At 34.6% G+C, this 25851-nt stretch overlaps 1 protein-coding gene across 1 annotated transcript in view; it reads right to left on the minus strand.

The window, feature by feature from the left end:
- Positions 1 to 302: 302 nt before the first annotated feature.
- TUSC3 (tumor suppressor candidate 3) overlaps positions 303 to 25851 on the minus strand; it is a 143106-nt gene continuing 117557 nt past the window's right edge. Inside the window, exons 7-10 of the mRNA XM_070948257.1 lie at positions 25063 to 25126; positions 9007 to 9081; positions 7286 to 7376; positions 303 to 622 (exon numbers count right to left, since the gene is read on the minus strand). Coding sequence (XP_070804358.1) covers positions 607 to 622; positions 7286 to 7376; positions 9007 to 9081; positions 25063 to 25126 — 246 coding nt within the window. The 3' untranslated portion in view covers positions 303 to 606. The remainder of the gene's footprint in view (positions 623 to 7285; positions 7377 to 9006; positions 9082 to 25062; positions 25127 to 25851) is intronic.

The following is a 25851-nucleotide window of genomic DNA, read 5'->3' on the forward strand; positions in this document are numbered from 1 at the left end:
ATGGAGTGAAGGGGGTGTCTTAACTAGGGCTTATTTTGGGAGCAGGCCTTATATTGGGTGCACATGTAAAAATCAAGCTAGGTCTTATTTTCAGGATAGGTCTTATTTTTGAGGAAACAGGATACTAATTTTATAAAGGAAATTGGAAATTAAAAAACATAAACATCAATGTTATTGTATTTCATTTATGTATTTTTTATTAGACAAATCTGGTTTTTTGTTATTAAACAATTAAAACACATAACTACTTTCAAACTTCCACCTGGTCTGTCCAACCACATCAGAGCAACAAAAACCAAGTCTTTTCTGGCAAAATTAACTTTATTGAAAATGAAGAACACAAGTGCTGTACATTTTCATTCTGGTTTATCACATTTCCTATTTAGATATCCAATGTTTATTCTGCATTATAAATTTAATGAAGCATTTAGTAATAAGATACAAAAACAAAATTGTCTTCTTCACACAAGTGTTGCAAGTAATCACAGAAAACAGATGCTTGAAATGGAAAGACTCTTGAAAAACATGAAATGTTTGTATACAAGTACTATCAGTAGATGCTTGTCTTCGCAGTAAACATTAGCCTTATGCAAATCTCACTTGAATTCACTTAATTAAGAAGCTGAAAAGAAAGAGAAAATGAGTAAATGCAACAAATAATGGGCACATGTAGCTCTCATATTACCCTTGTTAGTAAAAATTAAGATTTATAACTTTGGAGGCTTGGAAAAGCACATTAGCACATTAGAATCATAAGCCAATGTTATAATGAATCTGTACAAAAGGAAAATATTTAAGATGTTTTAAATTGTCTGAAGAGCTGAAATGAAAAAAAGTAGATAATATTTCACAAATTTTGCATTGCATCCCCTTGTATTTGCACTGCAATTTCCATTGCATTGTATTGTAATTTGCATTGCATCCCCTGATATTAGGGATGCCTTAAACAAATATCAGGTTTTAAAACCAGAACTGCATTTAAATAGTGGTAAAATTACAAGTATGTAATCTGTGGATGTAAGCTGTTCATGGGTACCCAGTTTCCTTTAATACTCTTAGATAAAACTAATAAAATATAGCAGCAAAAATTATAATTTTTGACAACATTTATTTTTAAAACAAGTCTTTCCTCAAAGATATGCTAATGTATTATAAATTTTAAAAATGTCTGAAAGCCTAATAAAAATGTTAGGCTTTCACAGGTTTATTTTTTTTAACAAAAGCAGTGCCAGTTAATATAGTTGCCTATCTCCACTTCAAATAATTAACACTTTTAATTATTTCAACATAACAATTTGGAATGATGGCCAAATGAATTCAGTAGAATTCAGTCTGGAACAAGCTTATCGTCAGTGAGGTCTTATCTAACAAAAAGTGATTAAACATTTTGTGACAGTAGGTATAGATGGTCTCACAAAATGGCTTCCTTGGAGTAGCTTCTACTTTCATAGTAGTTGCTATTATGGCCACAATTATTCACAAGTTACTACCGTGTTTCCCCAAAAATAAGACACTGTCTTATATTTTTTTTGAACCCTGAAATAAGCGCTTGGCCTTATTGCCATGCACTCAAAAGCCTGATAATTATATATAATTATAATTATTTTGTGCATGTATGTTAACTTGAAAACAAAGTAATTTTATAACTGGTTAATGGAAAGGATTGCAGTAACATAGAAGTTTGTTCACTGTCTCTGAAGATTCTTGTGATGCTAGGTCTATTTACATTATTTTGTTGCAGCTGCTATGAAAAATCTATTGGTTACAAATATAGCACCATTCTCCCATTCATGTTTTTTATTAAAAAGCATATACTATACTTCATTTGGACATTTTAATGGGGCTAACAAAATAATCATAAATGGTAGCCATTGCCAGCCATGTGCAGAATTCAATTTCGCAACACCACATAAACTGTACTTTTATATCTGCTATCAGAACATTTCTTTCTTCTTTCCCTGTATGCTAGAGACTCAAACACAATAACTTTTCCTCAAAGGACAGTTACTCCATTTTCTTCCTCTCTTTCTCACACTTTTCAAAGAGATATTGTAGGGATAAGGTCAATGCTACAATATTATTTTTTCAGATGCAGTGATTAAAAAATGTCCATGATGTCCTGAATGTTGCTTTATTATAGATTTATACTAAGGCATTTCATTTATTTCCATTTTTCCTCTCCAAAGAATTCCCAATAAGCAAATTTGAAATTTATTTAATTTATAATCAGCTGCCCTTTTTATTTGCAGACCAAGAATGGATTTGTCCTTTTTATCAAATAACCCCAAGATACCTTTTTTTAGTTAGACATTGTCAGCACAAACCTGGTTGGCATATTCAGTATGTGATTAAGACTATTTTTTTTTTTTGTTACCAATGTGAATTACATTGAAACATCCTTTGAATGTTCTTGTATCTCAGATTTAGAAGGATGTAGAGGAGAGACCCAGCTAATCCACCACATGCTTTCATCAAAAGAAACAGAGAGATGATTATGTTTAACTTTAATTGCTATGTCTTCTCAGCTGTTTTCTCCCAAAATGAGAACTGTCTGGGCCAAGGAGAAAGCTGATGGGCTGTCAAAATGCCATTCTTCTTACGGTCTTCAATTCCAACTAAAGCTACAATGATGGCACATCATCATTCTTTTGAAAAAAGAAAACTTTTCACATGAGCAGCGCCCATTAGTAAGCTGCAGTGAAGTGTGTGTGTAGAAGGGAGAAAGTTTGCTTCAACCAGGAAATAGGAGAGTGCACCTTGTTTATGAGGAGATAAAATCAAACCAAGTAGTTTTTAACTAAAATTATGAAACTGGTAAGGGTTAAGATCGGATTCACCTGTGAAATCAGTAACAGAGTTTAGATGACTGAGTCAAGTAGTAGTTGCCAAAAAAGCCTATGCAATCCGAAGCTGCATCAACAGAAGGATAGTATTACGATCACATGAACTGTTTGTACCACTTTATACTGCACTAATAAGACCACACTTGGAATACTGCACTTGGTTTTGGACACAAAAAAAAAAATAAAAAAAAAATTGAGACTCTAGCAAAGTCAGAGAAGAGCAATAAAGATGATTTAGATATAAAAGATGTAAAGAGGCTAAAATGCATGATGAACAATATGGGAGCTGGGTATATCTAGTTTAACAAAGAGAACGACTAGGGGTAACGTGATAGTTTTCCAACATTTGAGAGGCTGTCACAGAGAAGAGGGGTCCACTATTCTCCAGAGCATCTGAGGGAAGGGCAGTTACAGATGGAAGCTTATCAAAGAGAGATCCAACTTAGAATTAAGAAGAAACTTCCTCTCAATGAGAACAATCAACCAGTGGAATGGTTTGCCTCCAGAGGTTATGGGTGCTCCATCATTGGAGGTTTTTAAGAAGAGACTGGGCAGCCATTTGTCTGGAATCATACAGGGGCTTAAACAGGGCTTGGAGTAGAAGACCTCAAAGATCCCTTCCAACTCTGTTATCTGTTAAATAACATTTATCAAAAAGTTAGGACTGCTTATAGTTTCCATCAAATTTTACATATATGTGTAGGCCATAACTATTTGTGGTCTCTCTAATAACACATTGGTTATTTTGTGTTTATTCATATATGTATATGAATAATATTCATATGCATACAGTATATGATTTTTTTCAACACATTTTATCTCTTCGCCATCAATTTCTATGTTATTTCTTTTCCTTGCAGTAGTCATGAGTTTAGTCTTTTTTGAACTTGTAAATTTTTGATGTTTAGAAAGAAATCAAAATTCTTACTTTCTTCTTGATAAGATGTTCCAGGCCTTCTTTGGTTTCTGAGAGAGGAGTTGTATCATCAGCATGCAAAAAATGTTTTTTCCACCAAGATCTAGCTTCCTCATGATCATTTCAGCATACTAACTTGACCAGATGTGCTGGTATCCCCAGGTCTTGTAGGATTCATGATAGCTTTTCAAGATTAACACAATCAAAGGCTTTCTTGTAGTTGATGAACCACATCTAAATAATCTTTTAATGTTCAAGAGATTTTTCCATGATCCAGCACAGATTTGCAATATGGTCGCAAGTGTCATGACCCCTTTGAAAGCCACTTGGACATATGGTAATTCCATTTCAATAGTTGATGCTAGATGTTGTACAATTTAAAGCAATTTTAAGAATCTTGCTGATGTGAAGCAATTGTGCAATAATTGGAGCAATATTTAGAACTTTTAATTAAAAAATTAATTAAAATATTTAGAACAATAATTAAAACTTTTTCAGCAGTGGAATTAACCCTGAATGTTTACTTGGCCACTTGTTGGTTTCCCAAATTTTCTGGCACAGGCCTCTAATGACTATAGGAGATACAGGTCTCAGTAATCCTGCAGGGACAGCTTCAACATTTTTCAGTCTTCTTGTTTGGCAGTTGGTTCATTACCCATATGACTTCTTCCTCATGGATTGCCAGTTCTATTCCTACTTCTCTTTCTTCTTCAATATTCAACATTGCATTTATGACCAATAAATGATGGTTGGATCTTTCTGACTTGCATAAATGCATTCCTGATGTGACCCTTCATGTAATCTTCTCAGCAGTGTCCAGTAGTTCAAACCTATTTTTCACCTCAATTTTATGTGTAGTAGAGGTTTTGATGACATCGAATTTTTTTAGAGGCACTGCCTTTTTGATGGTGCATAATCTGACTTTAATCTTTGCAACAACAATTCATGATCTGAATCACAATCAGCACTTGAATATATCTTAACAGCAAGGACTCAACTGGTCCGTCGATGACTGTATAGAATATAGTCAATCTGATTATGGTGAAGTCCATTTGGTTAGGTCCAAATGCTTAAGTGGCTCTTGTGCTGTTTCAACCTTGTATTCAGTTTTCTTGGCAAAATTGTACCAAATGATCACCTGCATTGTTTCTTTTACCTAGTCCAAAATGACCAGTGATCCTTGTCTCTGCTCTTGTTTGCCAAGAGCCTTGGTAGTACAAGGGTTTAAGGCACCCTGTTATTAAGCTGCTTAAGACCAGCTGCCTGCAATTACTGCAGGGTTCGAATCTCACCAAGGCTCAAGGTTGACTCAGCCTTCCATCCTTTCTAAGGTAGGTAAATTGAGGACCCAGTTGTGGGGGCAATAAGCTGACTTTGTATAAATATACAAAAGGATGAAGGCTATTGCTGAGCACATTGTAAGCCGCCCTGAGTCTTCGGAGAAGGGCGGCATATAAATCAAATTAAAAAAAACAAACAAAAAAACTTTGCATTGAAGTTGACCCAAATGTAAACAATGTCTTTTTAAGACACTTTTTTCATAGTTTCTTGGACCATAGGATAAAAGTCCTTTGTTTCAAGCTTTGTGCAACGATTGTTGGAGTGTAGACTTGGATAACTGTGATGTTAAGGGGCTCGGCACAAATTCTGATGGTCATAATTCTATCACTGACAGTTGAGAAGCTTTCCACTGCTCTAGCAAGTTTCTTGCTTTCAATAAAACATCATTCCATTTCTTTTCCTGGTATCATGTCTGAATAATAGACAGTGAAGTTCTCAGATGGGAAAAAGCCATTGTCTGCCCAGTGTACTTCAAAGACACCAAGGAGATCAATTTCCAACCTGATCCTTCTCATTTGTCAATATCTAATTTACCCTGGCTCATTCTTCTGACATTCCATGTGGTTATCCAATGTATCTCTGTACAACACATACATTTGCTTATGTCACTGGCTGCCTCAGAACCTGGGATTTTTGCAGTCCTATTGTTGAGTACACTGACGTGTTTGAGACCCTTTTCACAGAACCTTCTTGGTGAGTTTTTTGTGTGCAGTAGGTCGCCAATTCTTTCTCCAACTCTGTAACTCACTTTTTGACAGCTGCCCAGGGACAGCAACTGCTGCAATCCTTGTATACCCAGGTGATGACTGATCCAGTATGGGGTTTTTTTTTCTGTTGTCTCATCATCTTTAATGAGTTTCTGGATACTCTTAGTTTGGCTACTCTGTTGAGACCTGTCTGGCTTGGGTGATCCTTCTGGTGTACTTTCTGGTGGTATACCTCCAGCAGAACTTTCAACTGCAACAGTGCACACAAGCCCCTCCCCGTGCAGGGAGGGTATCTGCATGGAAAGGACAATGGGGTATCTGCATGGAAGGGTGATTTTTGTACAAATCTGTTTTTTTAACAGAAGCAAAAAGTTTTCAACGAACAATTGAATTCAGCTATGTGAATTCAGAGGAGTCATGATTGAAACTTTGAATGAAGTTCTATCTCTATTTGCATCAGCATCTCTCTTCCCATTAAAACTCCAGTAATTACTTGATGTTACCCGATGATATGTACATAAAATATTATGTAAAACCTGTTACTGAAGGAAAAGAACTGTTTGAAAATGCCATTTATTCCCAAGTTTACTTTTGGTGCCTGCTGGAAATAGTTATCAGGAATACTCAGAAAAAAGGGGGAAAAGGCTACTTGGCCTATGTCTTAAGTTCACAGGTTGAGTTGGCAGATGGGAAAGTAGGAAAACTGGCACTGCTTTTCTCAGACCCATTGATTTGGTAACATTGGAATCCCTTGCATTCTGTAATGTTAACGAATGTTTTAGATCATGGGTCATAGGATAGAACTGATTCCTATTGATAACACTGCAGGATATATGACTGGGATCCAAAGACATTTCCCAGAGGACAAAATTGGGAATAAATCCTTTTCTTAGTACTCAGAATGTAATGATTTTGGAAACAACATGTGATAATTTCCCAAATCAGCCAAGATAGTGGGATTTGAAAACTGAATTACAATTGCATAAGCTTCATTGGTATTAATTGGACAATGCCTATGTGCTTTCGGTTGACAAGAAATACTATTGGCAAGCAAAATGGTCTCTGCCATATTACAACTCCAGAGTCAGTTTTCAGGTTGGACAGTTACTCCAGAAAATATCCTTTTCTTACTTGTCCTCAACAAATAAAGTACTCAGTTTCAAAATCTTCTTGAAATGGAATGATTGAGGGGCTATCCAAAACATCAACCTGTTTCATATTATAGAATGAATTACCATTCAGAAAGGCTACTTGTTTCTACTGATACACAGAACGTCCTTCATAGTGTTATAATTTGCTTAGAATTATCCTAAAATGTAGAATGTCATCCATTATTATATGCTCATCTAAATAAAACTTTCAGACACAGGTACAACGTATTTGTTCATAAATTCATGAGCCTCAGGGCAAAAGTTGGAAGCAGATTGCTGGCAGAATGAGGTTACTTGAATGGCTTGGCCAAGTTATTTGTGGCTTACCTGTATGGATAGCCATGGTATTTGGAGCGGAATATCGACAACAGGAAGCTGAAGAAAAAAACTACCAAACCCAATCCTACTAGGCATATTACTGGAAGAAAAAAAAATCTGTTATCAAAAAGATATTATATTCCATATTAACTAAAATGACATACAGGCATATTTTGAAATATAATATATAAACGAGAAAATGACCATTTATAAGAAAAAGAGGACCAAAAAAAAGCATTCCATAATTCTGAACTGTTCATTATTTTAGAGTACTGGGAAGAATGGAAAATAAAAACAAACCAGGGCATTTTATTTGTCCATTGTTCGCAAATCTTCAGCATCCAGACCATGGCATACATTAAAAAAGGAAGCAGAAGAATTGTCCAGGTCTTATTATATTAAGGGGTAAATTAGACAACCCCATGTATATTTTATTAATCACAACTATGGGACTTTCTGTATGAAGACTACATTCTCTTTACATACCATTTTCGTTGTAAAAAAAAAAATCTAATAGGTGTTTTTTAAAAGAATGTTTAATGTAATTTGCAAGAGGGGGATATGGATGTAGCTTGGATCGGCAACATGTTAAAATCCCCTACTTTCCATACCAAATGTCCAATTCTCCACCTAGCTCTCTCCCCTATCACCACCATTATTCTACACATTTCATTTTAAAAACACAATTCAGTCAACTGTTAATTGAAAGACATCGTACTGGCTTAGTAACTTGCTCATTACTTTATTTTTAAAGTCAGCAATAACACCACTTCATTAATAGAATTTAAGGCTTTGATGATTTCTAAAGTCATTGTTATATTAGCACTCACCTTCTTACTAGACTTTAGCTATTCTGTCAATTCAGAAATACCTGCTACAACTAATTTCTTTCCTCCTTCAAAGGGAAACTCTGCCAACTCCCTTCTAAATTTTTCAACTGGCTCACTGGTATGCATCAAAGCTGTATCAACTTTCTGATTATTCTTTTTAACATTCTTTATCTCCTTGGCCCATCCTAGTTACAAAAGTAGTTTATAAAATGACTGAAAGTTTAACTCATCAACTTGGAATGCAGCACATTTCAAAGTACTCTTTCAAGTTCTCCTTTTTATTTAATACGATAAGAAAAAAATGTCACTCCAGGTGTGAATTCAGTTTCAAGCATCCTCTTTGCATAAAAGAAGGGTGCCTTTTTCCTTAGATGTTTGTTGTATCTGGTTCTTTAATTAGAGGAGAACGACAGACAGACTGATGATTAAATGTGGAGAAATGATCCTACATTCATATATAAAAGCTAAAATAGTTTGGTAGATGGGAAAAAAAGTCAGACAGAGATCTATAGTTAGCTCTTTTGAAAGGCTAACTTTCAATGTAGCATATTACAGTGGAATGTCAACTGTCCACTTCCAGCCACCATTTGGGGAACTCGGCCACTGCTAAAAAATAAATAAATAAAGGCTGCGTATCTGTATAACAAAGCATGCCTAGTTCTAAATGGCACACAAGTTCTTTATTCTGCATCAAGCAGCTTCTGCAATAGAAGGAGGAATGCATTTCAAGTAACTTGTAGATCTCTGCTCTTATACTGCCAATATATTCACATTTGAAAATGCTGTGATAAACATGGGCACAGCTTTTAATAAACTGTGGGTTTCCATGGCAGTTTGCCGTAGTTGCACTTATATTTTAATGACAAGAAAAATTATCCATTTAGTCATCAAACAACTTACTTCTCCTTTTCCCAACATCTCCCTTGGAGGTAGCAGCTTCATTCAAAAGAACCATTCCCATGGTGATAGCAGCATCGATATCATTGTTGTCAAGGAAACTATAGAAATGTTGAAATTTCACAAACGGTTCATCTTTAATCTTAACAGGTATTAATTTAGTGGTTTAAAAAAAACTAAAGGTGTTTATCAATAGTAAGTGTATGCAAAGCTCTAAGGAAAAGAGAACACATTGTTAATTCCTATCTATAATACACGTTAATGCTTATTCTCCCAAAGCTACATTTAGATTATTTCATAAAGTATCAAATAGAATAGAAATATGTTTAAGCATCCAAGTATGATGCTTAATGATATTTTTTTAATTAGTAAGTATATAAAGAGCTAATCCAGTGAGATCCTTACAAAGTCATGTACTATTTCAGGTAGCACAAAATGAATGTCACCAGGACAGATACAGAATGTATAAAATAATTTCTTTTTTATTAAGTCATGTAAATAATACACAAAATGCAATTTCTTATATCAAAATGGATAGGATCTACCCACTATATTGCAAGAATGGAATAACATTACTGCATCAGCAAATATTTTTAGTCACTAGCCTTTTAGCTCTTAATTGCTAGCTTTTACAAATGCAAACAAGAATATAATGAAATAATTTAACCAATTTGTTAATATCCTAAGCTGTTCCTAAAATTATTTGAAAGTATATCAACAAAAGGGCAACTCATACAACTCTAATTAACATTTGTTCCAGTCACTCAGTCTACAACTAAATGGGATTAATGCTTTGTGAAAGCTGCTATCTATAGCTTTTTAAAAACAAAGTAAAAAATAAACAATAAACAATAGTCAACAAAACCCTTCTGGTTTTAAAATTGTTCATTTATATACAGTATTTGCCAACAGTAAATCAAAACTGTGATTCTTGTAAAAAGCTTAATTTAACTTACTAAATTGTTTGATTTTAGATAGATAATATTGAGAGGAAATGTTTGCTGTCCTAGTCATAGCATAAACTGAACTTGTCAATGCTTATCACAATTTCATTTGTGCTTATTGCTGGTATTACACTTCACCTTCCCTTCTTTGTGAAAATAAAGACTTAGCGAGGGTTACACATTCACTTTTTTCCCCAGGTGGCTTGGACCATAAAAAAATTGCATGAAATCCAAAATTCATAATAAATACAAATGTAAAATTTACAGGGAAGCAACACCCTATTAAACATTTCAAAACTTTCAAGAATGTGCATTGTCTAAAAAACTGTTCAACCTTCCACTGAAAAATATTTTGTCCTGTAATCCCACATGTCCACTAGTAGTAATGGCAGTATTTTTAGTTTTAAAAACTTTGTTGGCCCACTTCAAAAGTACTTTTCTAACAGTCATAATTCCGGAGCCATTCTAATGAAACTGATTTCCTTAATACCTTTCAACCTCAGTGCAATCCCTATTTTGGGACATTAACTATTTTTAACATTGTTTGCTTCTATAAAGAATTTTTTTTGTTAAATCATCCTAGGCACCTATGAGGCAGGTGAAATACACAGTTTTAAAAAGTAACCATCCTGTGAAAACCAGAGTCAAAATTGTTTGAGAATTAGCAGGTTTTATTTAAGAAATTTGTAAATTCTAAGGTTTGGTTGGACATATGCGTTATGTACACCATAGTTCCTATGGTTTCCTTACAGACTATACAAGTAAAATAAATGTCAATGCTTAATAAGCCTTTAACAGACCTACAATGTACCATGTGTGTGCTTCTTTTCCCCCCTCAGTTTTCTCAATTAATAAAACTAAAAAAAAAAAAAAAATATCGCAGTAAAGATGCCTAAGGCAGAAAATATAGCTGGTGCCTCCACAAATATGATAATGAACTGAAAAATCAAGAGGGGGATGTATAAGGAGATGACTCAAGGTCTTTCTCTCCTTTCCATCTCTTTAATAGGTTCTATCACTGTTGAATTTTGGTTAGTTCAAAGGAGCTTTATATTTACTTCAGAAATGTGGAGTGCACATATAATTTGGGCATGTATAATTTTTTTCAGGTATGACTTGGTTGGCAAGAGGATTCTAGTCAAAAACACTGAGGTGTAGTATGTAGAATTGCTTCAAGATTTTAAGGGAGCATTGTTTTCCTGATAAAAAGTTTTAAGGACAAAATCCATCAAGAATGTTTTTCTATCTGGTGACTTATCAAGAAATAAATGCAGTTTCTTGACATACTGGAGAGATACAAATGATCTGAAAGCATCTAAACTGAAGATGATCAATAGATAGCTTCCTGTGAGCTATCAGTTCCATTTTGGAGAGACCATCAGATAGTTTAAAATTCCAGCTTACTGAAGCAAAGTTTGGTAATAAAAAGTTTGGAACACGTAGACGTAAGCTGCGTACTCCAGAATGCTGCTGATAAGTTGCTGTCTTTCTCTAGTTCACATTTCTTATATTAGCTATAAGACCTTTAATAAAAAAGATAGAAATAAATTAATTTTATCAATGTCAGAGACTCTGGCATTTCTACCCATATAGCTAAAAAGACAGAAAAATAAAATTGGCCAAGTTTCTTATTCATTGTATGTGAACAGGCAGACACTTGGCCTTCTTGTCCTTCAGGCAATTCAACTGGAAAATTGAAAAAATAAAATCTTGCTGAAAAAACAGATGCTACATCTGAACCAAGATATCCTGAGCAAATAAGTTTCAGTGCATAAAAAAAATTAAAGGACATTGGCTTACTATGAGTTAACCATTCAAATACTCATTTTAATTTTTAAAAGATGAATATTTGGTTACACTATGCTTTGTTGATGAGTCCAGATTGAACCAATTCAACATTAGATTTATGTATTCATAGGAAGATAATTACCCATGTTTATTAAATCCTTGCATCATGGAAGAGGTCAATGACTGCAAATGGGACAATGAGGCCAGGAATGCTGTCAATTCCTTACAATTGAAGTTTCCCAATGGATCTTTCCTTTCAACATTGTTTGCCACTAGCTGACAACGGACAGCATCCTTTGGGATGAACATCAGGATAGAATGTCAACATTTCAGAACCTGTAGCAATTTCCAGGATGAACTACTTCAAAGTTCTATTGTTATTCAAGGACACTCAAGCAGCAAGGAGTAACAGCAAGATTTCAATCAGTTCCCAATGGGATAGCTGCCCTTGTCTTAGTCCTTCCACTCACATGCTTAGCACCATATAGTTCTTGCCAAAATTAACACAAAACACCCCTTGCCCATTATTTTTCATACATTCCGAGCAAACCATCTGAGAGTAAATAGCATTTTACAGCGCAAACTATAAAACCACTGGTTCCAAAACAAAGCTGTAAAGGATTTTATTTATGTATTATATTATATGTTAACAGTAGAAAAGACCCACCACTCCTTATGTAAAAAGATGATTTGAGATTCGGTTGAAGTATGTAGAATCTGATTTTTTCAGATAGAGCATTACAAGTGCTTTTCATCCCAACTGATGTTTATTAAAATACAGACAAATGGATTAAATTCCTAAATAATTCTAATTGCAATTCAAGCAATTTTCTTATTGGACAACATTCAAACAAATTTTGAAACAATATTGAGAACTGTCATGGCCCTTCAGATGTTGCTGCACAACTCCTTCCAGGAATAAGGAATGGTTAAAGTTACAAATCATTAATACTGGAGGGTCACAGGTTGCCCATCCAAGCCTAAAAAATATTTGAATTTTCTCATCTGATGCAGGCTAACAAGCAATCTTCATTCTCTATAAAGACCAGCAAATAGCACCACACAACAGACATCTCATTACTTAGCCGAGACTAAAAAATAAGTATGTTTCAATATTAACTGGAACACTTTAATTTCCAATCATGGCACTTTTGATTACCTTCCTGCTATGTGCTGAACATAGATTGCTGTGCCTTAGGACTTGTTTCCGAATGCTGTTTGTTTTACTTCAGAAATAATTCTGAAAATTCCAAAGTGCCCTTTATGAAGTATGTAATTGGATTTAAAGGATGAACACTGCAGCAATTGTAGAAGATCTGAATGACAGAGCACGACCTGATTTTGAAACTAGCCATCACACTAGTCTCCTTGTGTAGATGGACTGGTTATTTACCACCAAATATATTAAGCCACTATATTTGACTCAAGTTCTTCAATTACTGTGACATCAATGACCTTTGGGTTACATACTCTTTAGGAGTTGCCTGAGGAATTATCTACTACTCTGTACATGTTTCTTCGGCACCACACAATGTTTAAATAAATAAATGAGGGGGAAAAAATCATATATTTAAAAGAATATGCCTCAAAGCTTTATTCTATAAATACACGCGCCCATGAAGAAAAGATATATTCAGATGAGGACAAAGAGATAAAATAATAACATGCCATCTTCAAATAGTTGATAGGCTAGCAATGTTGCCCTTGTTTTTCTTCAGTAAGTTTTAAATCCAAGAAAAAAAAAAAAAAACTTCACCAGGCATAAGGAAGAATTTCCTGGAGGTATGATAAATGACTGTCTACTAAGAGATTTGAAACAGAGAATGGATGACTATCTGAAATAACAGTGAATTTGCTGCATTAGTGGGGTATTGGACTGAGCCAGAAGCAGGAAACATACTTTCAATACTATTAAACTACAGCTTCCAGCACATTTGCCAACTGGTTATATTAGTTGAGCGGCTGGCATTACCAATTGCAAGACTGAATTTGCTACCAATATAGAATCTTTTTTGTATAGAATCCTAATCTGACAAATAAATGGTAATTTTTAACTTTTGCAATTTGTCTTCATCTAAAAATGAGATACTCTTTTCTTATGTTCCTCTCTCTGGCAGTAAATGCAAATCTTGCAAGAAGTTTCCATTGTTTGCCATATAATAGGAAAGCAGTATATATTATATAAAATTATTGTTTTAACCATTCAGTCATGTCTGACTCTTGGAGACTTTATAGGTAAGTGCTTTGAATGCTACCCTGTCAAGCATAGCTACTTTCAGTTATTGGGTGTTCATCTTTGTATCACATCTTATGTTATCAAGCCAGCATGTTCTTTGCTTGCCCCTTCTTCTTGTTCCGCTAACCTCCTAGCATCACTGACTTCTCCAATGGATTCGCACACATGACATTGGCTAAAGTAAATCAGACATAACATTATGATTGTAGTTTCTAGTGATATGTTTGGTTTCATATGATTTAGCATCTCTCTATTAGTTATTCTGGCTGTCCAGGATATACACAATTATTTATGTCAACAACACAATTCAAAGACATCAATTCTTCTTCGATCAGCCATTCTTAATGTCCAATTCTCACATTCATACATCATTATAGGGAAGACTAATGCTCTAACTAACCTTCTTACTATATTTATATCAATATCTTTGCTTTTCCAGATCTTATTCTGAAATAAGAATACAATGTTAACCATTGTAGTGTGGCTTAAGGTTATCCTGCGTTTGATTTCAGGAGTGGAACTGCCATCATGATTCATTTTTGATGCAATGAAGATAAATTCTTTAACTAATTCAATTTCATCGTTGATTTTAAGCATTTCATGTCCATCTGCAGCTGCTGTCATTATCTTTGTTTTCCTCATGTTAAGACTCAATCCTACTTTTTCACTTTTGTTCTTGATTTTCCAAATCATTTTTTCCAAGTCTTCCTTATTTGTGTTGTATCATCTGCATCCCACAAATTATTTATGGTTCTTCCTCATTCTTCACTCCAACATATATATGAGCCATGGTGGCGCAATGGTTAGAATGCAGTATTTCAGGCTAAGTCAGTTTGCTCCTGACTGGCTCATGGTTGACTCTGCCTTCCATTCTTCCGAGGTCAGTAAAATGAGGACCCAGATTGTTGGGGGCAATACAGTGGCATTTGTAAACTGCTGAGAGTGTGCTGTAAAGTACTGTGGAGCAGTATATATCTCTAAGTGCTATTGCTATTACTATATAGTTAGGGTTCACATATATACATTACATTTGAAAGTCCCAAACTTATTCTATAGAATCTGTTACACTTTCTTTATTGTCTCTTTGACATGATATTTTAGCCAATCATATATTTATTAAAATTATATTTTCATCATCAAACAGAAAAGAAACATTTTACTATTTAAAAGTTCTGAATGATTTTGAAAAACTATTGAAGGTCAAAGATACATTTTGTGCAAAAACAGAATACATTATTTAGAGGAATTAAAGCAGTATGGATTGCAGCCTTGAGTACATAATTTCAGTGATGGCTTTAAATTTCAGGCTGCCTTTAAAAGTAATTGGAGTGCATAATTCCAGTGTGAATTTCAACCACCATAGTTCTTACCCGAAAAGAATACTCATATTGTTTTTAGAGGAACTCCTCAAAGAAAGTTCTTATAGCGCTGGACTACTTCAAATGATCTCTGCTGCAGAGAATGAACACTCTCGCTAAAACCATCATATCCGTGAAGGTAAAGATTTTAAAACCCATTTCAATCCATCCCAGTCACAACAAGCATAATATGGAACTACAGCTGACAGACCACTGATTTTCAGATCTTTCCTTTTCAGCTAGATAACACCTGGACTGCTTAGAAAGGTGCCAATCAAACTGGTTGGAGAAAATAGGTTTTGAAAAGCTTGAAAATGAGAAACCATAATAAAAATTGAAACACAGATACACAATTACACTTTAAACACAAACAAACACAAATATCACCCACTCAACTGTCTAGGTTTGTTGATCAGAGATGATAAAACATCGATTTGTCCTCTGGAAAAAGAAATAAACTGTGGCTGACAGTCTGCAGAAGTCCAAACAAAAACACAGTAATCAAAACCTATGGATTTATATAAAATAACATTTTATTCTTATGAGTTTATTAACTGGCCTGCCACTTTGCTTTATTGACTGCTTTGTCAGATGACTGCCCAAATTTGCCTGCTGTCCCTTATGATTGAAAGGCTGTTTCCAAACATTTACTTGACGACGTACAGTAGCCCTATACAAGTAGTCTCTTATAGAATATAGAGTATTGTGTGAATGACATACATGCATAATTTTCATTTGAAGATCTTTGCATGGTTGGTTTAAAGACTGCAAGGAGTTCAAAAGCATGCGAATAGATAAATAGGCACCACCTTGGTGGGATGGTAACAACATCTTTATACAATGCTGACTCCCTTGTTTAGGAAAGGGACTTGACCCCTAGAACTGGACACAAGTGCCAAGAGAAACCCTTTTACTTTTTTAAAAATGTGACTGGAAGAACATTCAATTGAATGTGCTTTTAGTTGTATATGAAACCAGGAACTTTCATTTTGGGGAGCCATTGGCTCAAGCTTCAGCAGTTATACCTTTCTCTGTGTTCACTCATGCTTATTTAATCATCTCTCTCTTTCTCTGCCATAATACTTTGCCCTTGTTTTCTTTCTTCAAGCAAAGAATATGACTTTGCTTCCTTTTGTCATACATAAACTCGAAATGACTCGAAATGAATATAAATACTTTCAAGTGTTTTTACTTATGCAAAGATAATGAAGGATGGAATGGCTTTGAGGATGGCCTCTGAGAGGGCTAGGGCAGAAGATCAATTGTACAATTCAGTGGAATAAAAGAAAACTTCAGAGAGCCTCTTGGCTGCCTAACTGATTTAATCAAATCAACAGCCACACTACGACAGGCAAGGAAGTACATAAAACATCATTGTGTTTTGTGGACTGCTCAGCTACTCTCCAAGGAACTGTACTATGTTCGCAGTGGGAATGCTATAGGAATACAGTATTTTTCTTGCAAAAGTCTAGATGACCAATTTATAGGTATCTTGCCTGATTTTCTCCCTTGGATGATAACTGACACGCTATTTGCTTGGAAAATAGGATTTTCTGATTATTTTTAGATTTAGGGAGGGAAGTTTGAGAGTTTTCTTTAAGATCAGATATAGGCTAACATAAGTAGAAATATTCAAGGTATACTTATTCATTTTTGGCTGTTTATTGAGACACACAGACAAACACACAATTTAGAAAAGCTAAAAGAATTGAGGAAATAGACATTTTTACTGCCACTATTTTACCAAGCTTTGGTATTTTAATTTTGACCACTCTTTTTATTTATCTGTCTTAATAATTATTTATTTATTTAATATTCAAATAAAATAATTGGTCCAAGCTTTTAGGAATCTCAATCCCTGGATATTTGAAAGTGTTTTCAGATTTGAATTCCTGATCATTCACTTAATATATTTTGCATTGACCGAGATATTTATATAAATTCTTATAAAAATTAATTAGTAATAACCAAACAATGAATCTGCAAACATAATTAATTAATTAAATTAATAAGCAAGGGAACTGCATCTATATGGAGAGAAGTATGCACTGGGGTACCTAGAATTTAATATCGTCATATACTATTTAGATGAAAGGATAGAAGGGGAACTTATCAAATGTCCAGATGATACCAAACTGGTGGGAACAATCAACCTTCCGGAAGAGAGGCTCAAGATGCAGAAAGTTCTTGACAGACTTGAGCATAGGGCCATCTGACAAAATGAAATTAAATAGTGAGAAAAGTAAGGTTTTATACATGGGCAAGAAAAAGGAAATACACAGATATAGAATAGATGGCACCTGGTTCAACTGTAGTAACTATGAGAGGGATCTAGAAGTTCTAGTGGACGACTACTTAAATATCAGCCAGCAGTGTGCTACAGCCACCAAAAAAGCTAAAACAGTCCAAGGCTTCATTAAGAGAGGGACAGAATCAGGGGTGATTCCTTTTACGATGGAGATAAAACTGAATAGTATCATCGTTGGGAAGTGAAAGACATTAATATTTATATATGATGAGGATATTCCTAAATGGAGAACAATTAGAAATAATTTTAGAAAATTTGAGTCTCCACATCTCACAATTTGCACTTTACGTCAGGGTCAGCAATTAGAATATGGCAATTAGAGCCATGACTAAATATGAAATTAGGGTCACCCCACTAGATATAAAATCAACTCTACAGGAAATCTAAAGGTAGTTTTTACTGAGATTGGCTATAATAACATAAAGTTGTAAGTTTGAAAGTGCTGTATTTCATTCCTGTTCTTATACTCCAATGAATCAATGAGCTGCTTCAGTGTTGTTGTTGCTCTGGCTTAAAAAATAAAGTTTCATTCCTTTTACCCACAGGGCACATTTCTGTCAAGGATGTCTTCCCTACTTAAATTCATCACCTAATGATGAAAAAAAAAAACTTACAACATTCGATTAGAAATGAAAATGCTTTTTTTGAATGGATTAGAAAGAAATATGGGTTTTAAAAATAAACATTTCATCTATGACATTATGTTTATCCATTTGACACAGCAAAGCACTACACTTAATTCTGGCCAAAATTGAAATAGTTGATAGATAGTATTTCATGTTAAGGAAATTTAAAATGATAGCTTCTAGAGTATGTCCCATCTGCTGGGGAAAGTAATAAAGAAATAAGTGCATATGTGGTGGACTTGTGAAAGTTGCTTTTCTGTTTTGTGTAAACATTTCATTAAAAAAAGACAAATCAACACTCAGGTTGTTGTATAATTGTAGATCCTAAGCTGATTTTAAATTTTTATCCAAATTACACTTTAAATCACAAACAATTCATAATATCTGGAATTTTTTTTTAGGGATGGGGTTGGAAAGAGTCGAAAAGAAGAAAGGACTGAAAACTTTTATATGGTGGTAAATATGTTGAGAAAATCTAAAGGAAAAGTATTCTGATTCTAAAAAAACAAAGTGAGTGTTGTGAATGGCTTAGGCTGAAATATGTATCAAAATGAAACATGTTTGTAATAAAATAAAAATGTATCTTACTTTTAATGCTATTTGAGCATATACTATGGGGTATGGAGAAATGCATTCAAATTTACCATATTTTTCGGAGTATAAGATGCACCTACCTTTTTTGGTGAGGAAAAGGAAAAAAAAGAAATCTCCCTCTGCCTCTGCGCAATTTTGCCTTGTTGCAGCAAACAGCAAACAGCCTGCTTTACTTTCATTTTCATCATAGCTTGGTTAGCACAAGGAAAAAAAAAATCTGCTCCAGCAATTTACCTCTTTGCAGTAAGCAGCAGAGGCCCGCGCAAAACAGCTGAGAGCAAATCAGCTGAGAGTCGGGAGGCCGATCCAATCAACTTGTGCTAATTAGGCTATGCTGAAGTTGAAACGAACTGTTTTTTTCTTGCTGTTTGCTTGCAAGGAGGTAACTGCTGCGAGGCAGAGGCCAAAGGGTGGGGGCCAGTGGGTGGGCGGGGCTACATTTGGTGTATAAGACACACCTAAATTTTCACCCCCTTTTAGAGGGGGAAAGGTGCATCTTATACTCCGAAAAATACAGTATTTACTTATTGTCATATGGTAACTAACTATTTACTTATTCAGATTTATATGGCCACCTAACCATAGAAGCTATGGGCAGGTAACAACAGTTGAAACACATATAAATAGGAAATAATAGATAACCAAGATAAAAAAATATTTTTTAATGCAAGTATTAGAAGGCTGACAAATTAAGGCCAAGAAATGATGCTGTCAACCTGAATTATATTTTGGAATTTAGCTTAATATTATTGTTTGAAAACTGGATTTCCCTACTTTTAGGGAAATTATAAATACTTTTATATTATATTATAAATACTTATAATCTGCCACAGTAAAACCAAAAATTTGGCATTTGAACTAAACAGCATATCTTTCAAGGCAGGGGTGGGTTCTAAATTTTTTTTACTACCGGTTCTGTGGGCGTGGCTTATTTTGTGGGTGTGGCTTGGAGGTCATGTGACTAGGTGGGCGTGGCTAGCTGGTCAGAGTCATTTCTGGAAGGTCCTCGCACTTACGACCCGACTCATTTGTTTGCTTTAAACACTGATCAGCTGTAGGACGGCCCTTTGAAGCCCCGCGGCAAGAGTTTAAACAGTTTTTTACCCTCTAGTCATCAGCTGGGACTCAGGAGGCAGCAATAGATTGGGGGTGGGACCAAATAAAAGGTAAGAATAATGTGGGGGGGTGGGGTTGGGTGGGAGGGCAGGGGGGGGGGAGAACCGGTTTGGTGACATCATATTGTCACCGCTACCGGCTCGGTTGAACCGGACCGAACCGGGAGGAACCCACCACTGTTTCAAGGTCATTACAAGCTCCATGATGGAATACTGCTATGGGAATTCTGTATTCTATTAAAAAAAACAAAAACTAAAATTGGGCTTTACTGGACATTTTTTGTTAGTGAAATCCAATTACGATCTCTTAGTTTTCTATCTAAAGTATTATTTCTCCAGGTAATAAATTCCAACATGAGATTTTCTTGTTTAAATTCTGAAAAATCTCTCATGCTATTTCCTCTCTTAAAATCCAAAATATTCTTTATGGTCAGGAGATGTTGACTTCTGTAACTAAATGCAGTGCCCCAAAGAGTTAAAGTAGATTCTGCCTCATTTCCCACAGAGATTTAAAGCAAAAAAATCTCTGTCCTGTAAAACTAATACTGAAGATATGAAATACACCAAGACAGTGCTAACTGATGACAATCTAAATCCTGCAAGCACACCACCAATAAATCTTTGGAAGAATAACCAGCCACAGAATTCCTGCTCATGGATTGTATAAATTCACCCACTCATCCACCTCTCCTAGAAGTTTCAAGAGCATGTGAATACCAAAGAAATAAAATTCTTTCATAAGAAAAGAAAACCCTGTTTAGTTTATGTAAGGCTATTTAATGCTGATTTTCTATTCAGTCAGTCACTTTTGTTGTATTTAGTCATGAAAGTTTTCTCAAAAGCATCTCACTTCAGGGATGATTTATTAATGGCTTTCTTAAAAAGAAACAGCAAACCTCATGCAGGGCACCCAAAATATTGATATAAGTCTGCCTAAATCTACAAACTATTATTTGTGGGAAATTATATACAGCACCTTCAGGCAATGATCATTCAACTGAGCTGGTGACAAATATGTTTACAGTACATAAAGCTTCATTCTCCATTGCACCTGATAACAAGCGATTGTTGCTTCTAGGAAGGAAAAACAAAGCTTTACTTGTTGAAGATAAATGAGAACAGATGTTGAGGAAAAACGGCAAGACGCTGTTGTTAAATGTGACAGATTTAAAGTAATCCAAACCTAAAGACAAGTCCCAAAGTGCATCCGGTGAGTGTTTCTTGCCTCTGCTTTGAAAATGTATGTCCTTAGATGCTCTACATACAGAGAAAATGGGTGGAAGATTATCACTGGTGGGAATAGAATTTACATTTTGGAAAGCCTTTCAAAAGGCCAATGTGCAACTGAAAACTGGTTTCCAGAACCCTATGCCAGCTTTATAAACTCCTAAATAAATATTTGATAAAATTGCCTTGGATTTCCATTGAAATCAACAAGACATGCAAGACACTTACTACTGCAAAAAGATGTTGGTTGGAAATAGCAGGAGGGACAGAAAAGGGACGGAAAAGAAAGAATTCCTATATGTTTACAACAAGATGCTTCGAGACTATCTTTTTGAATACCAGCAATACCCAGAATTGCCTAGGGCATGTTGCTAAGAAAACAAAAGGAATTCAGAAGCAAGTGAAGTTAAATGATTCACCTGCTACCTTTACAAGGTGTTACACAGTTGGCTTAAACATGCACACCTATTAGTGGCTGCCACTGAAAAATCCTTGCCCAGCATTTATGTATGAGGAACAATAGCTCCCTTGCTTTTTTTCCTGAGGATTTCAACTGCTCCAAAAGAGCTCAGATCTTTTCAGAATTGGGCTGATGCATTTCATCATTATACCCTGCAACTGAAATAACATAACATTTCCAACTGTTTGGCAGCAAAGCCATGCTGAAGGACATAATAATATGGTCCCATTTATTTTTATTTTGCTTTTCAAATGCAATACATTTCTAGAATGTATTACATCATCATTTCTATTATCATTTATCTTTTCAGGCTTACAATCTAAAAGACTCTAATAGAAGGGAAATACATGCAACTCAGGGTTGAATTGTGCAGTTATTGGGGTTTTTTGAGCTTGGTTGTGTCCTTACAGACATTTCATTTGGAGCAGTTTAGTTGGGTTGTGTGCTACGGTGATGCCCTGTGATTACAATAGTCTGTTAGTCATCTCTAAGATTTTTTTTTTTGACATAGAATAGTGTTATATTTTTCTTAGCTTCTGTTGGTAGTGCTATAGTGGTTGAGTGGCCAGCTACTTTTGGATATAGTTGTATGGGTATCCAATCTGCTGGATCATAACAGGAACATAACATAAGCAAGTGTCAGAAGCAGACAGTATTTATACCAGGCAATATTCTCCTTAAAAACTCACTTCAAAGTCAGCTTTTCTCATATTTAATTCCAGTCAGGAAGGGTATGATGTTGCACAGATAAAAAGTTATTTTCTTCTAACAACTTCCTTCTCATTATGGAAACCTATCCATTTCCTCAAAAAACGTGTGTGTGTGTGTGTGTGTGTGCGCATTTGTATATTGTATGTGTATGTATATACAGTATATGCAGATTCATAAACATATCCAAATATATATTCCTTTTTCATGTAAACATGATTAACATTTATTTCAAGCTGTAATAAAACAAAGGTTAAATTGAGCTTTAAGCTTAAATCAATTCATTAATAAAAATCTGTCTATGGGTAGAACTGAAAGTTGTTTGCTGGTACCTGAAGAAGACTGAGGTTGTGTTTATCTACTGCCTGGCCGCTCTCTGCTAGATAATAGATAAATGAGCAAGCCTCTGATTCTTCTATTAATGGTACTTCATTGTTTTGCTCCAAAGTTACCAAGGCTGTTAATTAAAAAATTCAGCTTTTATGAAAATGATTTTCTTAGTTGCCTTACATAGGGAGGAGAAGGATACTTATTGTCTGTCTGACTATAAATAGGATTGTGTAAAGACTATAAGCTGTCAAGCCAAATGTTTTGGCTCTGGTTTTTATAAAGTTGTAAACCAATTATCTTTCTACAGCTACAGAAATTACTTATTCCAAAGAACCAACCTTTCCAAATGGAAAAAATATTTAAAGCAATTATTTATCTACTATCTTTTATGCAATGATAATTACTAAAGGTTCAGTATGTCTCTGATTGCTTAGAGAACAAATAATTTTCTTACCATATTAATAAAATTCGCAGAAGAATCTGGTTGACCAGATTTATAATCTGGAGACTAGATTAGATATGAATTTAACTTGGTCTAGCAAAGCTTTTCTTTCGATAATAAACTTAACAGAAACAGAAACACTTCTGTTCTTCAAGCACTGACATTGTAGAGACACCAGTAGAAACTCTTTCTTTGGACAATGCATCCAAATGCAATTAACCGACTTCCTGAATGCTGTTTTAAGATTTAGCAAATGCATATTTGGAATAGTCAATAAGCAATGTATGCAATATGCACTGCATTAGTGACAAGAGTAACAGTGTTGCTATTCAACTTACAGCAAAATTCAGCAAAATGTAAGCACTTTTAGTGCATATGTATTTAATCAAATTAAATGCAAGCCTATGTTTTAAAAATAACCAGTCTTTAGTATGTTCATCAGTGAGCTTTCTTATTCTTAAATTTGTTATTTTGAACAATTTTTTGTAAACTCTGTAGGAAAGATAAATAGGATTGTTTGGTTATATTGCTTGGTATGATTTTTTAAAAAAAAATATCAGAAAGCCTTAATGTTAATATTATTAACATTAATAATAGTTAATATTATTGCTAGTTTAAAAGGCCTAATAGAAATCATTTTGTCCAGACTCTGTATGTAAACTGACACTGTCTGGGAAACCCCAATGAATCCCAAATTTTAATAAAACAGCCCTATTGACTATTGGAAAGACCTTCAAGGATTGTTTCTGAAAGATGGATTAAGGTGCTTTGCAATGTTATTTGTTCTATCAAGAATTTGATTAGAAAAATTACTTTGAATAAGTATACTTGATGATATTTATGACTGAATAAGTATAATCTAGGCAGCTATGGGAATGAAGTGCCAAATTCAGAAAGAAAAGAGCCTCAGTAACTTCTTGCTATATGAAACTAAATTTGATATCATTTTTCTGATTGTCCTTTGCCTGGAATACAATCCTCAGCATACAATCATAACATTAATAATAAATTGTGGCCTAAAAAAACTATGAATGAAAAAACTATGGCCTGCCAGATTTTTCAAAAGTTGTGGACTAAATTTAATGTTTAAAAGGGACAAAACAGGGATCAATCAATTCACTTAATAATTTAATATATTTAATTACATTTTTACAATTAAATTAAATACTTGTATTTTTTTCCAGTTCCACCCTTGTCTGCAATGTAATCCCCAGCATGCCACCTGAAGGTCAATTGTGGCCTTTGGTTCAAAAAAACCTGGGCATTCTTGCAGAAAACTGTTTAGGATGGTCAGATTCATTTCAATAATGGCCCCTGCTCTTCATTATCGGTTATATTTAAATCGACCTTCTCAGGGCGAAAAAACATTAATTCATTAATGTAAAAAATAAAAATAAAAACCCAACATACATGTGGATATATCTAGAAAGACAAATATAGAAAGTTATAATAATTTTTAATTTCCAAAGTTTATATTATCAATGTTGAATATGAACAAGATCACAAACCAGGAGAAGACAAAGTACGATGTATATTCCACATTTCCACATTATGTACAGGGTGTGAATCTGTTTTTAGTTGGTACAGACAGCTTTTACCAGCTGATCAAGTTCATATCACTTAGTTGAAGACCTCCTCCATTATAAACTAATCCTCAGAGTTGTAAAGAGTAAAGTCCCCTGCACAGCATTAGAACTGAGAAAAAGGAAAAGTTATGTAGTAACAGTAAACTAAAACAAGCTTGACCTTCTCTAGGAATAAAGCAGCAAAAATAAAGGATACCAAGCTAAACATACATTCAATAGGTAGGGAATTCAATACCTGTTAAATACTTCAATGACAGATACTGTCAGCGCAATTCCATTTAACTGTGGATTCTGACTGAGTCTTGCCATGCTTCTGTCATCAACATCTGAAGGATACTCAGAAGGAGAATAATATGGGACTCTGCAACGAACTGTGCCTGACTGCTTCCATGTATATAACTCTGAAAAAAAATTGAAGGAAGAAAGAATGAATAATAGATCAGTCATTCTAATAGAACAGTTGGAGCATATGTACATATGCATTCATTTGCATATTTGTTTAGTTATTTAAAGAGTGTATTTGTATAGCCTAGCAAAACATATTACAAAAGAACACAGTAGTACATAAAGATGATAAACACCCAGCTGCAAAATTGTGTCCTGAACCTTTCTGCTTAAAACCCAAGAACCCAAAATGCAAGGAAAAAGCAAGCCTTTCCCCATATTTGCAAGTCTAATGGTGCATTCTCAGAAGCTACTGTTGGTAAGAGAACACTGTTCAGGATGAAAATTTGCTCTGATGCAGGAAACTAATTGCTTTATTAAAAGCCTTGACAGCCTATCTATGTTTTGCCCATAATTTAATTACAATGATAGTACTAAATAGAATAAAATGCATGCATTAAATAGCTTTTAAATAACAGGTAGCATTCAACAGGCCAAAATGCTTAGCTTTTCTTACTTGGTGTCCACATGTGCCTTTACATTTCTATCTGTGCTGAAGAAGAAAGCAGGTGGACAGAGTTCCCTGCCCACACAATTTGTTTTCTAAAACTTTCACATTACAGTGAACATGATCAACAGAATAACAGAGTTGGAAGGGACGCTCAAGGTCTTCTACAGTGCAACCACTGTTCAAGTAGGAGACCCTATACCATTCCAGATAGCAATAGCAATAGCAATAGCA

The sequence above is a fragment of the Pituophis catenifer genome, unplaced genomic scaffold, assembly GCF_029215685.1.
Source record: "Pituophis catenifer annectens isolate HBS135680 unplaced genomic scaffold, rPitCat1.0.hap2 SCAF_8, whole genome shotgun sequence".
Classification (NCBI taxonomy): domain Eukaryota; kingdom Metazoa; phylum Chordata; class Lepidosauria; order Squamata; family Colubridae; genus Pituophis; species Pituophis catenifer.